The sequence below is a fragment of the Somniosus microcephalus genome, chromosome 1 (assembly GCF_052327205.1).
Source record: "Somniosus microcephalus isolate GS21.2 chromosome 1, FLI_Smic_1.0, whole genome shotgun sequence".
Lineage (NCBI taxonomy): Eukaryota > Metazoa > Chordata > Chondrichthyes > Squaliformes > Somniosidae > Somniosus > Somniosus microcephalus.
Genome location: NC_140987.1, coordinates 442,852,252 through 442,867,310, shown reverse-complemented (window position 1 = coordinate 442,867,310; position 15,059 = coordinate 442,852,252). Strand labels below are relative to the sequence as shown.

The 15,059-nt window shown below is 44.2% G+C and overlaps 1 protein-coding gene across 1 annotated transcript in view; it reads left to right on the top strand.

The window, feature by feature from the left end:
* Positions 1-15,059, top strand: part of LOC147125347 (X-linked interleukin-1 receptor accessory protein-like 2) — a 330,990-nt gene that overhangs the window by 84,838 nt on the left and 231,093 nt on the right. The window contains exon 2 of the mRNA XM_086001805.1: positions 12,533-12,719. Coding sequence (XP_085857931.1) covers positions 12,533-12,719 — 187 coding nt within the window. The remainder of the gene's footprint in view (positions 1-12,532; positions 12,720-15,059) is intronic.

The window sequence follows — 15,059 nt, the reverse complement described above, 5'->3', positions numbered from 1 at the left end:
GTTCTAGACTCTCCAGCCGGGGGAAACAGCCTCTCAGCATCTACCCTGTCAATCCCCCTCAGAATCTTGTATGTTTCAATGAGATCAACTCTCATTCTTCTAAACTCCAGAGAGTATAGGCTCAATCTCTCCTCATAGGACAGCCCTCTCATCCCAGGAATCAGTCTAGTATCAGGTATATTGTAGTTATGGTATAGTGCTGTTCTCAGAATTTTAACCCTTAAAAATATATTTAGACAACTGCTGCCTGTGTTGGCTCTCTACAGCAGCAATTGTACATTAGAGTACTTACGGGATGAAAAAAATAAAGCAACACTAGAATGTAACTAATTTTAAATAAGTTCCCTTTCAATGATAATACACTGTGAATGTGTACATATAAATGTTTTCAGGTATGCCTGACATACTTCTCGGGTCACACATTCAAATTTCTACAGAACACTTTAAAAAAGAAAGGCAGCCAATGTGTTTAGATGACAAGGATAGGAGTCAAGCAAGAGAGAACCCTTCAGCAGCAACAATAGTTAAACTCTAGTTAACTCCAGAAGCTACTTAGACACAGTTCTTTTTTTATTCATTCATGGGATGTGGGCATCGCTGTCAAAGCCAGCATTTATTGCCCATCACTAATTGCCCTTGAGAAGGTGTTGGTGAGCCACCTTCTTGAACCGCTGCAGTCCATGTGGTGAAGGTGCTCCCTCAGTGCTGTTAGGGAGGGAGTTCCAGGATTTTGTCCCAGCGATGATGAAGGATCGGCTGATATATTTCCAAGTCAGGATGGTGTGTGACTTGGAACGGAACTTGGAGGTGGTGGTGTTCCCATGCGCCTGCTGCCCTTGTCCTTCTAGGCGGTGGAGGGTGCGGGTTTGGGAGGTGCTGCCGAAGAAGCCTTGGCGAGTTGCTGCAGTGCATCTTGTAGCTGGTTCACACTGCAGCCACGGTGCGATGGTGGCGCACAGCATATAGCTGAGCAGTAGCCTTTAAGGGAAGTGGCCTGTTTGGCAGCTAAACATTAGAACGATTGGTCACTAGGACTCCAGGTCACCCATGAGCAACGCCACAGGGGGATCAGTTTGTATTCTATATTTCTCAGAAAAACAAAGCATCAAGTGAAGAATTTAATTATTGGCTTTTTTGTCCATTTCTCATTTACAGTATGTATTGATTTCTTTGTGGGTTCAATGACGAGATATTTATGAAAGAGAATGTCTTTTAATCTAAAGTCTGTTCAACTCTTTATACAACATTTACTGGAGACATTATGCTTGTGCTGCATCTAGAACGAAACCGAAACTAAAACTAGACTGCCTTGCTTGTCTCGGTCACATGACCTCTGCTGGTCAGGCACAAGCAATCAATACATGCAATCATGCTGGTAGGCATCATAATCGAACAAGCAAATAACATCACTATTTGCTGATATCATTACATCTCCTTTTCTTAAAACAAAAGTATTTTACTTTTAACTAACAACATGTTTTCTTTGTATTAATCTGCATTTTAACTGTAACACTTAATGAACTTACATTATCATTATCATGATCAAGGTTTTTTAACCTTGCTTTGTGTGTTCACATGAAATATGTAACTACACTAGAACTTGAAGAAAGAATAAGATAACATTACTTCCTTCTATAACAATAGTCCTTAAATTTGCTCAATGAGTCTCTCAGGAGGCGTCACGTGTCTTGAGGATTTTCTGATTGATTGTCCTTGAATCTGAGTTGTTGCCTCAGATGATTGGTTCTCAGCTGTGTGATCAGGTTGTTCAACAGTATCAGTCTCTTGACCTGCTTTGGCTGGTCCCATGAGAAGATCTCGACGATTTCTTCTCAGAACAGCACCCTCATCTGTCTGAATGGTGTATGATCTTGGTTGAACTTCACTCAGGACAGTTCCATTCTGAGTCCATGTGTTTGTTTTGTCTTTGAACCTTACTTGGTCACCAGTGTGGCGTTCAGGTAGGTTTTGTGTTCCTCTGTCATAGTAGTACTTTTGCTTTTCTTTCTGTTGCTCTTTGAACTTCCTCACTTTCTCCCCCTCTTTTGTTTTCAGGAGGTTCTCCGGGATGGGTAGGTTTGACCTTAGCCGACGTCCCATCAGGAGTTGGGCTGGTGACATACCACACTCGAGCGGCGTTGTGCGGTATACAAGCATGCTCTGGTAGAAGTCAGTTCCACTGTCTTTTGCCTTGTACTTCAGTCTTTTCACTGTGTTTGCGGGCTCTCCTGGGTCAACAGCTCTGGACAACGTGTCTGCTGTATACCTCAGCTTACCCGGTGTGTACGCAACATTCAGTTCATCATAGACTGTCTCTCCTTCGCTTTCCACAATGAGGACTCTCTTTACCAGGTTCAGTCTCTCACAGGCTTTTAAACCTAGTATGGCTTGCACATCCTTTGGCACCACGATTAATGCTAGCGTGTGCTCTCTGTCCTTGTGTGTTACTTTGACAATGCATCTTCCTTTCACTGGTATATCAGTACCTGTGTATCCTGTCACTTTCACTTTTATTCCATGTATCTTTGGTCTGGGTCTAATTTTCTTAAAATCAGTCTCTGATATCACATTAACTTGTGCTCCAGTATCCAATTTAAATGGAATATGTATGTCATTCACTTTTAGTGTCAACATCCAGTCTCTTTTTTCTTCTTTGTTTTCAGACACAACATCTACATTGAACTCCTCTATCTCGCTTTCATCTACTGCATGGACCTTGCTTTGTTGCGCTTGGTTCATACAGCAACGGGCATAATGGTTGTTTTTGTTGCAACTATTGCATTTTTTACCATAAGCTGGACACTTTCTTGGTGTATGCTGTGTGCCGCATCGATTACATGACTTTCGATTGTCCCTTTCATTTTCGTTCGCTGGCCACGCCTCTTTTTTCACATTGGCGCCCTTTTTGTTAAACGGTTTGTGTCCGTTCATTCTCACTGCATCCACGTTGCAGCTATTGTCACTGAACAGCTCCTTTGCCTGCAACTTCACAGTCTCTGTAGCCCTACACAGTGCTATGGCTTTTCCCAGGTCTAGATCTTGCTCTCTTAGCAGTCTTTCCCTTAGACCATTATCCGGAATACCACACACCAGTCTGTCTTTTATCAGCGAGTCTGTCAGTCCCCCAAATTCACACGATTTGCTTCTGTTTCTCAGTTCAGTCACATACTGATCAATAGTCTCACCCGTTTTCTGTACACATGTGAAAAATCTGTGCCTCTCAAACGTCATGTTACGTTTAGGTATACAGTAGGCCTCAAACTGTTCCATTATTTTATCTAGCTTCATTTTGTCTCCATTAGCAGCGAATGTGAAGTTATTATACACCTCCAGCGCTTCATCACCCACGACATGTAAGGACAGTGACGATTTCCTTTTATTACTTTTCTCGTCAGCTCCGATTGCCGCTAAATACAACCCCACACGTTGTTTGAATCTCCTCCAATTTTCAGCCACATTACCTGTAAACTGAAGCGTCGCCGGTGGGAGTAAACCTTCCATTTTTCACTTCGTTAGCTATTCTCTAATGGTAAGCAACGATGTTCTCTTTTGGCTTGCTAATCTGTGGAGAGCTGATTTAACTTCAGAATTTTTCTCTTCATCTCTTTCAGCCACTTCTGACACCACGTATTGATTTCTTTGTGGGTTCAATGACGAGATATTTATGAAAGAGAATGTCTTTTAATCTAAAGTCTGTTCAACTCTTTATACAACATTTGCTGGAGACATTATGCTTGTGCTGCATCTAGAATGAAACCGAAACTAAAACTAGACTGCCTTGCTTGTCTCGGTCACATGACCTCTGCTGGTCAGGCACAAGCAATCAATACATGCAATCATGCTGGTAGGCATCATAATCGAACAGGCAAATAACATCACTATTTGCTGATATCATTACACAGTACACTCTGGAGATACTTTGTATTTCTTGAATGGATAGATGGAGAAAACAGCATGAATATGCAATTGAGCTCTAAAAAGTATTAAAAAGACAACGGGCCAGAAATTCGGGTCTCCACGGATGAGTATGCGCTGGGTACTCACGCGTAGGGCCCAACGAAAGTGCCGGTTTCGTGCATGCACTGCGCATGGGCGGGAAACCGGAACTTCCATTCCCTTGAAAGAAGGGGTTCACAGGTCGAACGCGTGCGCTGGAGAGGCAGCGCGTGTGCCTGGAACTTCCGATTTTTTTACAGGTTTCTCCGGGAGGGTAAGTCTCCAGCAGTTACGCTTTTAAAAAGCAGTCGCAAGGCCTGCTTTTAACAAGGTAAGTGGTGAATTAAGTAAAATTAAAACATTTTTTCTACAGGTTTATTATTTTTAAATATTTTAAAGAAAGGTGAGTTTACTTTTAGCCCTGTTAAAAACTGTAATTAATTTTTTCAGAAATTTAAATTATTGTTTAAAAGTTATTTTATGTAATTTATAGTTATTTTAAAAATGTCATGTTTTTAAAAAATTTATTTGAAGTTTTAGTTAGGTTTTGGGGCCAATCTCTAATTTATAGATTTGACAGGTCTCCATGGCCCACGTGATCCCAGGGGACGCATCGAATTAACTGCGCCCCTGGGATACGTAAGCACTGCGCGCCGGCAGTTGGAGGAGGCCCAGGATTGGAATCCCACGCGGGCCCACAGCTCAACGGCCGGCACGCTAGGTAAGTGCAGGTCGGGGGCTTGCACCCACGGGAAGCCTCCGACCCAAATTTCTGGCCCAATATGTGACCTTACTTATTGTGGTAGGTGAGTTGTATAAATAATCATTATAATAGTTCTGGTTTATGTCCAGTTGCAAAAAAAAAGCTGCTTTTACTTGGTTTCACCCAGTCTACTTATATTTTTTCAATAACAATCAAAAGCCTTTTGCAATTTCACTTGTGAAAAATACATGGAAAGTTCCCTTGCCTCGCACCCAGTCACTGTCAGAAAGTTATGTCTGGTTGCAATCATTCTCAAACAAAAATGAACACAAGTACTTTCTAAAGCTTGTGTCCAAGTGATAAATCACTCGGAATAGATTTCCTCTGAAGGAGAAAGTGTGCAGCAACAAGCCAGAACTATTTGTCATTTTTCCCTCCCTTCCTCTTTCTGCCAATGGTCTCCTCTCCCCTTCTCCTGGATGCACTGACTCCTTGTCAGGCTGTAGCTGTACGGGCATTATTCATCCTCCAGGGCCTCACCCAAGTGAACCACCTCCTTGTGTGAGTCTGTCCAGACACAAGCGCTGTCACAAGCAGGCCGGAACCAGTCCACAGCTAACATGTATCCACGCGCATGTCCAGGAGGGGTTGCTGAATAGAGGTCAGAAGCAGGAACCCTTTTGATTTTCCCCGTTCTAACCAAGGTGTGCTGAGACTCATGATTGCAGCCCTCAACATTGCCCTGGCTAACTTATTGCAGAATGGGATTAACGGTGGGACTTTCCTGCTCTATGTGGCTCAGCTACTCATTCATTGTAACAATCTGAGCTTTCGGGGTAATTGGAGCACAAATGACTGCACCTTTAAACACTTTACACAGACCAAACACACTTACCTCTGCACTCTTGCACCCATCACTCACCTGATGGAGGCCATTCGGCCCGTCAAGCCCGTGCCGGCTCCCTGCAAGAGCACTTCCGATGGTCCCACTCCCCCCGCGCTTTCCCCGTAGCCCTGATTTTTTTTTCCTTTCAGGTACTTATCCAATTCCCTTTTGAAAGCCATGATTGAGTCTGCCTCCGCCACCCTTTCAGGCCATGCATTCCAGCTCCTAACCACTCGCTGAGTAAAAAAGTTTTTCCTCATGTCATCTTTGATTCTTCTGTCAATCACCTTAAATCTATGTCCTCTGGTTTTTTTTTAATTCATTGATGGGATGTGGGCATCGCTGGCTAGGCCTGCATTTAGTGCTCATCCCTAATTGCCCTTGAAAAGATGGTGGTGAGCCGCCTTCTTGAACCGCTGCAGTCCATATGGTGTAGGTACACCCACAATGCTGTTAGCAAGGGAGGTCTAGGATTTTGGCCCAGCGACAGTGAAGGAACGGCGATACAGGTCCAAGTCAGGATGGTGTGTGGCTTGGAGGGGAACTTGTAGGTGGTGATGTTCCCATGCGTCTGCTGCCCTTGTCCTTCTAAGTGGTAGAGGTCACGGGTTTGGAAGGTGCTGTTGAAGAAGCTTTGGCGAGTTGCTGCAGTGCATCTTGTAGATGGTACACACTGCAGCCACAGTGCGCCGGTGGTGGAGGGAGTGAATGTTGAAGGTGGTGGATGGAGTGCCAATCAAGCGGGCTGCTTTATCCTGAATGGTGTCGAGCTTCTTGAGTGTTGTTGGAACTGCACTCATCCAGGCAAGTGGAGAGTATTCCATCACACTCCTGACTTGTGCCTTGTAGATGGTGGAAAGGCTTTGGGGAGTCAGGAGGTGAGACACTCGCCGCAGAATTCCCAGCCTCTGGCCTGCTCTTGTAGCCACAGTAAGTTGGCTGTGGTTGTTGGCGGTCATTCATCTCAATCACATGACATCACTGCAGGAGTTCCTCAGGGCAGTGTCCTAGGCCCAACCATCTTCAGCTGTTTCATCAATGACCTTCCCTCCATCATAAGGTCAGAAGTGGGGATGTTCGCTGATGATTGCACACTGTTCAGCAATCATCAGTATTTATATGGCTGGTCAAGTTCAGTTTCTGATCAATGGTAACCCCCAGGATGTTGATAGTGGGGGATTCAGCGATGGTAATGCCATTGAATGTCAAGGGGAGATGGTTAGAGTCTCCTCGCTTGTTGGAGATGGTCATTGCCTGGCACTTGTGTGGTGCGAATGTTACTTGCCACTTGTCAGCCCAAGTCTGAATGTTGTCCACGTCTTGCTGCATATGGACACGGACTGCGTCAGTATCTGACGAGTCTCGAATGGTGCTGAACAGTGTGCAATCATCAGCGAACATCCCCACTTCTGACCTTATGATGGAGGGAAGGTCATTGATGAAACAGCTGAAGATGGTTGGGCCTAGAACACTGCCCTGAGGAACTCCTGCAGTGATGTCATGTGATTGAGATGAATGACCTCCAACAACCACAGCCAACTTCCTTTGTGCTAGGTATGATTCCAACCAATGGAGAGTTTTCCCCTTGATTCCCATTGACTTCAGTTTTGCTAGGGCTCCTTGATGCCACACGCGATCAAATGCTGCCTTGATGTCAATGGGAAGAGTTTCTCTCTATCTACTCTGGCTAGACCCCCTCATGATTTCTATCAAACCTCCTTTCAATCTTCCCTGCTCCAAGGAGAACAACCCCAGCTTCTCCAGTCTATCCACGTAACTGAAGCCACTCATCCCTGGAACTATTCCTGTAGATGTTTCCTGCACTCTCTCTAAGGCCTTCACATCCTTCCTAAAGTGTGGTGTTCAAAATTGGACACAATACTCCATTTGAGGCCGAACCAGTGTTTTATACAGGTTCATCATAATTTCCACACTTTTGTACACTCTGGGCAGGATTTTCATCGGGCCGTGGAGGCGGGATTGGAGGCGTGTGGGGGGTTAAAATCCCAAAATCGAGGGGCACGAGCCCATCCCGCCCCCAACCCACCTCCATACCAGTTTCAAAGGAGATGGGTACCCGACCCGCACTGGGACCCGCCTCCCCGAGGCGGGAAGGGGATTAGTGCCAATTAACTGCCTGTTAACAGGTAGTTAACAAGCAGTTTTCAGCCTAATCCCTATTTTCATTGGTGAAATGTGGGATTCCCGACGGCTCCAAACTACACCAAGTTAGCGAGGCGGGCCGTCAGGAAGAAGGGCATGGAGGGGTCGAGATGTCTGGTGTTCAGGTGAGTGATGGGTGCATGAATGCAGAGGTAAGTGTGTTTGGTGTGTGTAAAGTGTTTAATGAAGTTTTACTTACATGTACTTACCTTTAGAGCCTTCCTGCCTTCAGGTCTCGGGAGTCCCTCATCTTACTGGCACAGAAAGCAGAATGGCCGCGAGCTGTCAAAAGTTGCAGCATTCAGCTTTCTGTTCCGGAGAGATCTCTAGACCAGCCTGAGAGGAAGGAATTAACTTGGAATACAGATTGTCAGTGTTTGACAGCTTCAAACAGCTGTGAAACGCTGATATTTCATCTGTCAAAAGGTCTTGACAGATGAAATATCAATCTGTGATGTCACCTGCTGCCGGGTGGCTCTTAATTGGCCTGCTGAGCCCGCCGGGCGGGCTCAACAAGGTCAATCAAGTCAAAATCGCGTGGGTTAGCTTGAACTCGATGGAGGCAGGACTACAACCCCAAAAGTTTTAGTCCCGCCTCCTACACGCCTCCTCAATGAAAATCCAGCCCTATGCCTCTATTCATGAAGCCCAGGATCCCGTTGTGGCGGAGACCACATAGGGACAGTAACACAATTCACTATGTTTAGCCAATGTTGTTATCGCTCCACGTTATGTACGGAACTTGGTTGGGTTATCGGGGCAGGGTCCCTTTAAGAGTCGTCGATTGTGTGATGATGTCATAGCGCTGCGACGAGGCCGAGTCCCTCAGTCCATGCGGAGAGTTAATAAAGTGAACACGTGTTTTTCTTTGCTGCTACGAAAGTCTCGCAGTCTGTTGATTTCCAGCGACTCCTACACCGTAAGCTTTTTTAACTGCTTTCTCAACCTGCCCTGCCACCTTCAACGATTTGTGCACATATATGCCCAGGTCTCTCTGTTCATGCACCCACTTTAGGATTGTACCCATTAGTTTATATTTCCTCTCTTCATTCTTTCTACCTAAATGTAGCTCCTCGCACCTTTCAGCGTTAAATTTCATCTGCCACGTGTCCACCCATTTCACTAGCCTGTCTATGTCTTCTTGAAGCCTATCATTATCCTTCTCACTGTTCACTATACTTCCAAGTTTTGTGTCATCTGCAAATTTGTATATTGTGCCCTGTACACCCATATGCAAGTCATTAATATATATCAAGAAAAGCAGTAGTCCTAGAACCAACCCCTGGGGAACACCATTGTATGCCTTCCTCCAGTCCAAAAAACAACTGCTCACCACTAGTCTCTGTTTCCTGTCACTTCCTGTTTCGTATCCATGCTGCCACTTTGCTGGCAAGCCTATTATGTGGCAATTTGTTGAATGCCTTTTGGAAATCTATGTACACTACATCAACTGCATTGCCCTCATCAACCCTCTCTGTTACCTCATCAAAAAACTCGATCAAGTTGGTTGAACATCTTTGCCTTTAACAAATCTATGCTGGCTTTCCTTAATTAATCCACACTTGTCCAAATGACTGTTAATTTTGTCCCTGATTATTGTTTCTAAAAGCTTCCCCACTACCGAGGTTAAACTGACTGGCCTGTAGTTGCTGGGTTTATCTTTACACCTTTTTTTGAACAAGGGTGTAACATTTGCAATTCTCCAGTCCTCTGGCACCACCCCCATTTCTAAGAAGTATTGGAAGATTATGGCCAGTACTGCCACGATTTCTCCCTTCACTGCCCTCAGCGTCCTAGACGGCATCCCATCTGGTCCTGGTGATTTACCTACTTTAAGTACAGCCAGCTTTTCTAGTACCTCCTCTTTATCAATTTTTATCTCTACCAGTATCTCCTCTACCTCCTCCTTCATTATGTCTATGGCAGCATCCTCTTTCTTGGCGAAGACAGATGTAAAGTGTTCATTTAGCACCTCAGCCATACCCTCTGCCTCCATGCGTAGGTCTCCTTTTTGGTCCCTAATCAGCCCCACCCCTCCTCTTACTACCCATTTACTATTTATATGCCTATGGAAGACTTTTGGATGACCTTTTCTGTTAGCTGCCATTCTATTCTCATACCCTCTCTTTTCCTCTCATTTTCTTTTTCACTTCTCCTCGGAACTTTCTATATTTAGCCTGATTCTTAGATATATTCTCGATCTGACATCGGTCATACATGTTCTTTTTCTGCTTCATCTTACTCACTATCTCTTTCGTCATCCAGTGAGCTCTGACTTTAGTTGCCCTACCTTTCCCCCTAGTGGGAACATACCTTGACTGTACCCGAACTATTTCCTCTTTAATGGCAGCCCATTGTTCCATTACAGTTTTGCCTGCCAATCTTTGATTCCAATTTACCCGGGCCAGATCTATTCTCATCCCACTGAAATTGGCCTTCCTCCAATGAAGTATTTTTACTCTAGACTGCTCCCTGTTCTTTTCCATAGCTAATCTGAACCTTATGATACTATGGTCACTGTTCCCTAAATGTTCACCTACTGACACTTGCTCCACTTGACCCACCTCATTCCCCAGAACCAGATCCAGCAATGCCTCCTTCCTCGTTGGGCCGGAAACATACTGATGAAGAAAGTTCTCCTGAACGCACTTCAGAAATTCTTCCCCCTCTCTGCCCTTTATACTATTGCAATATAAATTATAAAAAAGCTACAGTTTGTTAATATTTGTATAATAACTGATAATTTGGTTTATGTCTATGGATAATGAGTCATATTTATGCCTTTTATTTTTCAACCTTATAATCATGTCATTTAACTTTGAATGGACTCAGGAACTAGACCACCTCCAAACTACAGTGAGACCTATATGATATTATCATAATCTAAAGGACCAGGCATGTCGCTTAAACGCACAAACGCTATGCATGTTTTTTTTTCCACTATGCATATCCATAAACTAGTGAAACAATGCATTTTAACATATTTCTTTCATGTCCTGGAGTGGGAACGTGAACCCACAACCTTCTGACTCAGAAGTGAGAGTGTTACTGCTGAGCCACAGCTGACACCATTAAGGGGCATGATATGCCCTTGTAAATGAAACAGTTGTAGCATATTTTAGATGATTGATGTGAAGGTGAGGGGCAACTAGAGGGGAATGAATGTCCAAGCAGTCAAAAGGTTCTTGAGTTGAACGTTACACCAGACTGATACCTGGGATGGCAGGAATGACGTATGAGGAGAGATTGGGTCGATTAGGCTTATACTCGCTGGAGTTTAGAAGAATGAGAGGGGATCTCATTGAAACTTATAAAATTCGAACAGGACTAGACAGACTAGATGCAGGAAGGATGTTCCCAATGGCGGGGGAGTCCAGAACCAGGGGTCACAGTCTAAGGATAAAGGGTAAGCCATTTAGGACTGAGATGAGGAGGAATTTCTTCACCCAGAGAGTGGTGAACCTGTGGAATTCTCTACCACAGAAGGCAGTTGAGGCCAATTTATTAAATATATTCAAGAAGGAGTTAGATATATTTCTTAAGGCTAAAGGGATCAAGGGATATGGGGAGAAAGCAGGGAAAGGGTACCGAATTTGGACGATCAGCCATGATCTCATTAAATGGCGGAGCAGGCTCGAGGGGCCGAATGGCCTACTCCTGCTCCTATCTTCTATGTTTCTATGGGGGAAAAATTCAGTATTGCCCCATTTGGGGCGCCGTTATCGGCCGTGCGCAAAGTTTAGCGCCTGGCGCTAATTATCGCCTCCAACAGCAAACTTGGCTTTTATCGCCCCTGGAGGTGATTGGAGCGCTAAATCAGGCGCTTCACACCTGTCTTAAAGCGCAAAGGCCGAGGAGCGAGGCGCTACCTCAGAGCGCTGGCGAAGCAAGTAAGAGCAAATCAAAATAAACCTGCAAAGTGCTGCTCAGTACTCAAAACTCCTTCACACAGCATTGAATCTCTCCAGAAGTCTCTCTCTCTCTCTCTCAGAATGCGTGGTGCAAAAATGTCACCGACAAAAAAAGGCAGGAAGCAGTCGCCTTTAAATAGCGCTCTCCTAGTCTCTTTCCGACACCAAAACGCTCCCCTCAACCTGTCGTTGTTAGCGGCAGGCGGTAAGGCAGGGGGCACCACTCAATATCCCGTCCGGGGCGCTAACGAGGTGCTGCGCACTCGACTGACGTCACAATCTGCCGGCGCAGGAGATCGTGGCGGTAGTGTTTAGCGCCGCCGCAAAATGTCTAGTTAATTTTGCGAGTGGCGCAAACATCGCCGCGCCCGGGCGCTAGTGGCTTTGCGCCCCATTAGCGCCCTCTTAAGGCACTAACGGGAGTCGCAAAGAACTGAATTTTTCCCCGTATGTTTCTATTAGATTTAGTATCAACGCTCTACATGAAGAGGGGTGGGATGAGGTTCGTGCGGAGCATCAACGCTGGCCTAGACTAGTTGGGCCAAATGGCCTGTTTCTGTGCTGCAGATTCTTTGCAATATGCCAGGAGTTAAACTTGACATCTGCAATATTTTAATGTTGGAATCTTTTGAGAATTACTACTCAGTGCAAACTGGTTATAGTGCACTGGAGAACACAACTACTTCCTTACTGTGAACCAGCTAAACAGAGGCAGAGTAGAAAGGTATTTCCATTAAAGTATTAATAATGCAGATAATTGCCAAATTCAAGGTTTTTGTGCTTGATTTGAAGCAACATTAAAATTTCATGTGCTGCTCAGCACTGCTTTTAACTTCCAGGCGGCATCTTGCCAAGGATCAATATTTTTTCTTATTTTTTTTTTTAAATGTTCTAACCGAGATGCCCGAGATGAAATTATAAATCTTGTTGCAGAAACTCGACGTATTGCATGAAGGTGACGATGTCCTTGACAGTGGCGGACAACGACTCCGGACTTTGCTACAACAGTATGATCAGAAATCTGGAGAAAGCTGAAATTACTAAAAGCAAAGAGCTCTTCTGCCCAGAGATTGAAGACTTCATCACAGCAGACCAAGATCTTGATATTGTTTGGTACAAGGTAATAAAGATACTTTTTTTTTTAATTAATAAGCCCAGTTGCTGTAACTTAGCTGATTTTTGAAGCAAAAAATTGTCTTGATATCACATTCTTTTAATGAAATATTATATAACCTGCACATTATTAAAAATCTGCCGTAAGGTACACACTTCCTGTTCACAAACCTTACTTCCTGTTGTCATTGTTTTGCTTTGGTGTCACAAATTACCAATTTATATGTCTATGTCAAAATTTCCCATTCAATTTTGCTGTTTTAGCTGTTGGGATATTGCAGGCGTAGGCTGTTAGGTAGCCCTGGGAAACATGTTTTTGAAGTCTCTCCCCCAACCCTGTCACCATCTTGTATGTAAAAATAAAACTTGGGAACTTAGGAACAGGAGTAGGCGATTCAGCCCCTTGTGAGCCTGTTCCGCCATTGAATTTGACGACTTGCGTAGATGCGTTTAAGGGGAAGCTAGATAAGTACACGAGGGAGAGAAAAAAATAGAAGGATGTTTTGCTAGGGTGAGATGAAGAGGGATGGAAGGGAGGAAAGAATAGGAGGATACGTTGATGGGGTTAGGTGATGAAGGGTGGGAGGAGGCTTGTGTGGATCTTAAGCAGGGACCTGTTGGGCTGAATGGCCTGGGTTTGTGCTGTAAATACTTTGCAATCCTACTATGTAAATTAGATCATGGCTGATTTGTACCTCAACTTATACTCATCAACTGACCCTGGGCAACCTCATGCGCAATTTTGTAGTACAACAAAAGTATGTCACTAGCGGAGTTTCATAGGGGTCTGTTTTGGGCCCTCTTCTTTACATTGTTCATAACGGTTGTGCTTGAATTTGCTGATCATACTGAGCTATGTGATTAAGTACACAGCACAGAGGAGATAGAAATATTCCAATACACTTGGAGAAATGATGGACATGGGCCAAGAATTTTAATGTGGAGGTGCAAGATAATGTATATTGTCATGGGGAAAGCAGGACTTTGTACCTACAATGGAAAGAAGTGAAAAGGCGAAAGATTTGGGGGCGATTCTCACTCATTTACTAAAAGTATCCAGGCAATGTGCGGCTGCTAAGAAGGCGAATCAGGTCCTGATTGTCTCTTCGGTGTACTTGGGACTTAAAGCTCTAAATTCTAAGGATAGATGAAAGGAACTGTTCAACAAACAAAAGAAGATTGAGAGACAACTTGATTGAACTCTTTATGATGAAAAGAACGAATATTGTGGATGTAGGTTTTTGACTTCAGTTTGTGATTGCCAGAGTGGAGGATGTAGATTCAAGATAATCAAACCTCATACAAGGCCAGTGATTTGTAGGAGTTGCATTTACTCACAGTGATTGATGTGTGTAAAGGTCTTCCAGCAGAGTTAATCCGTGTTCCTTTAAAAAATAAGTTGGATGATTATCTGACAGGAAGTGAGGTTGAAGGCTTTTTGGGATACATTTAGGCAGAGGTGGTTAAGTAGTTGCAGAGGATTTGTGGTATGTTACTGAATAGATAGAAAGGATATGTTGACAACATTCAATGTTTTGTCAGATTAATTTGGTATGAATCAGTTTCCTTTGGAATTTTGGACTGGGTTGGGTGGAGACCTTGATAATGTACTTGTGCTTTGGAGGAAATGGGTGCAATGTTCTCATTGAATGCAACAACTGGCATTACCATGTGGTAAAAATACACGGTACAAGTTGCTCAGCTACCAAAACTCAACAGTAGTAGCCCTGTTACTATCTAACAGCCAATAATTGGAGTGACTATGCCAACATGTTATATGCTGAAATAGGGAATTCTGACTGAACCAAAGCACTCAAATGTGCTTTGTTTGTCCATCAGTTCTCAGGATCCAACTCCAGTGTAAAATGCAAGGGGCTGAAGGGATGTAACCTGTCACCCCTGATCCTCTCTAACTTCTACCGCTGCACAATAGAGAGCATCCTGACGAACTGTATCACAGTATGGTATGGCAGCTGTAGCTACTATGACCGGAAAGCCCTGCAGCGGGTAGTCAAAACTGCCCAACGCATTACCGGCACCCGGCTACCGACCATAGAGCACATATACCAGAAACGCTGTTTACGGAGGTCACGGACCATCATCAAAGACCCTACCCACCCCAGCCACAGTCTGTTCGCCCTCCTGCCATCTGGGAGACGCTACAGATGCATTCGCACCCGAACGACCAGATTTAGGAACAGCTTCTTTCCCAGGGCTGTCATCCTACTGAACTCCACAAATAAACTCTAAAGCCTGCACATCTGCCAATGCACTTTATTATGGTTATGTTTATGTTAATGTATTACAAGCCAAATGAATGTTGAATGTTTAAATGTCTTAATCTAAA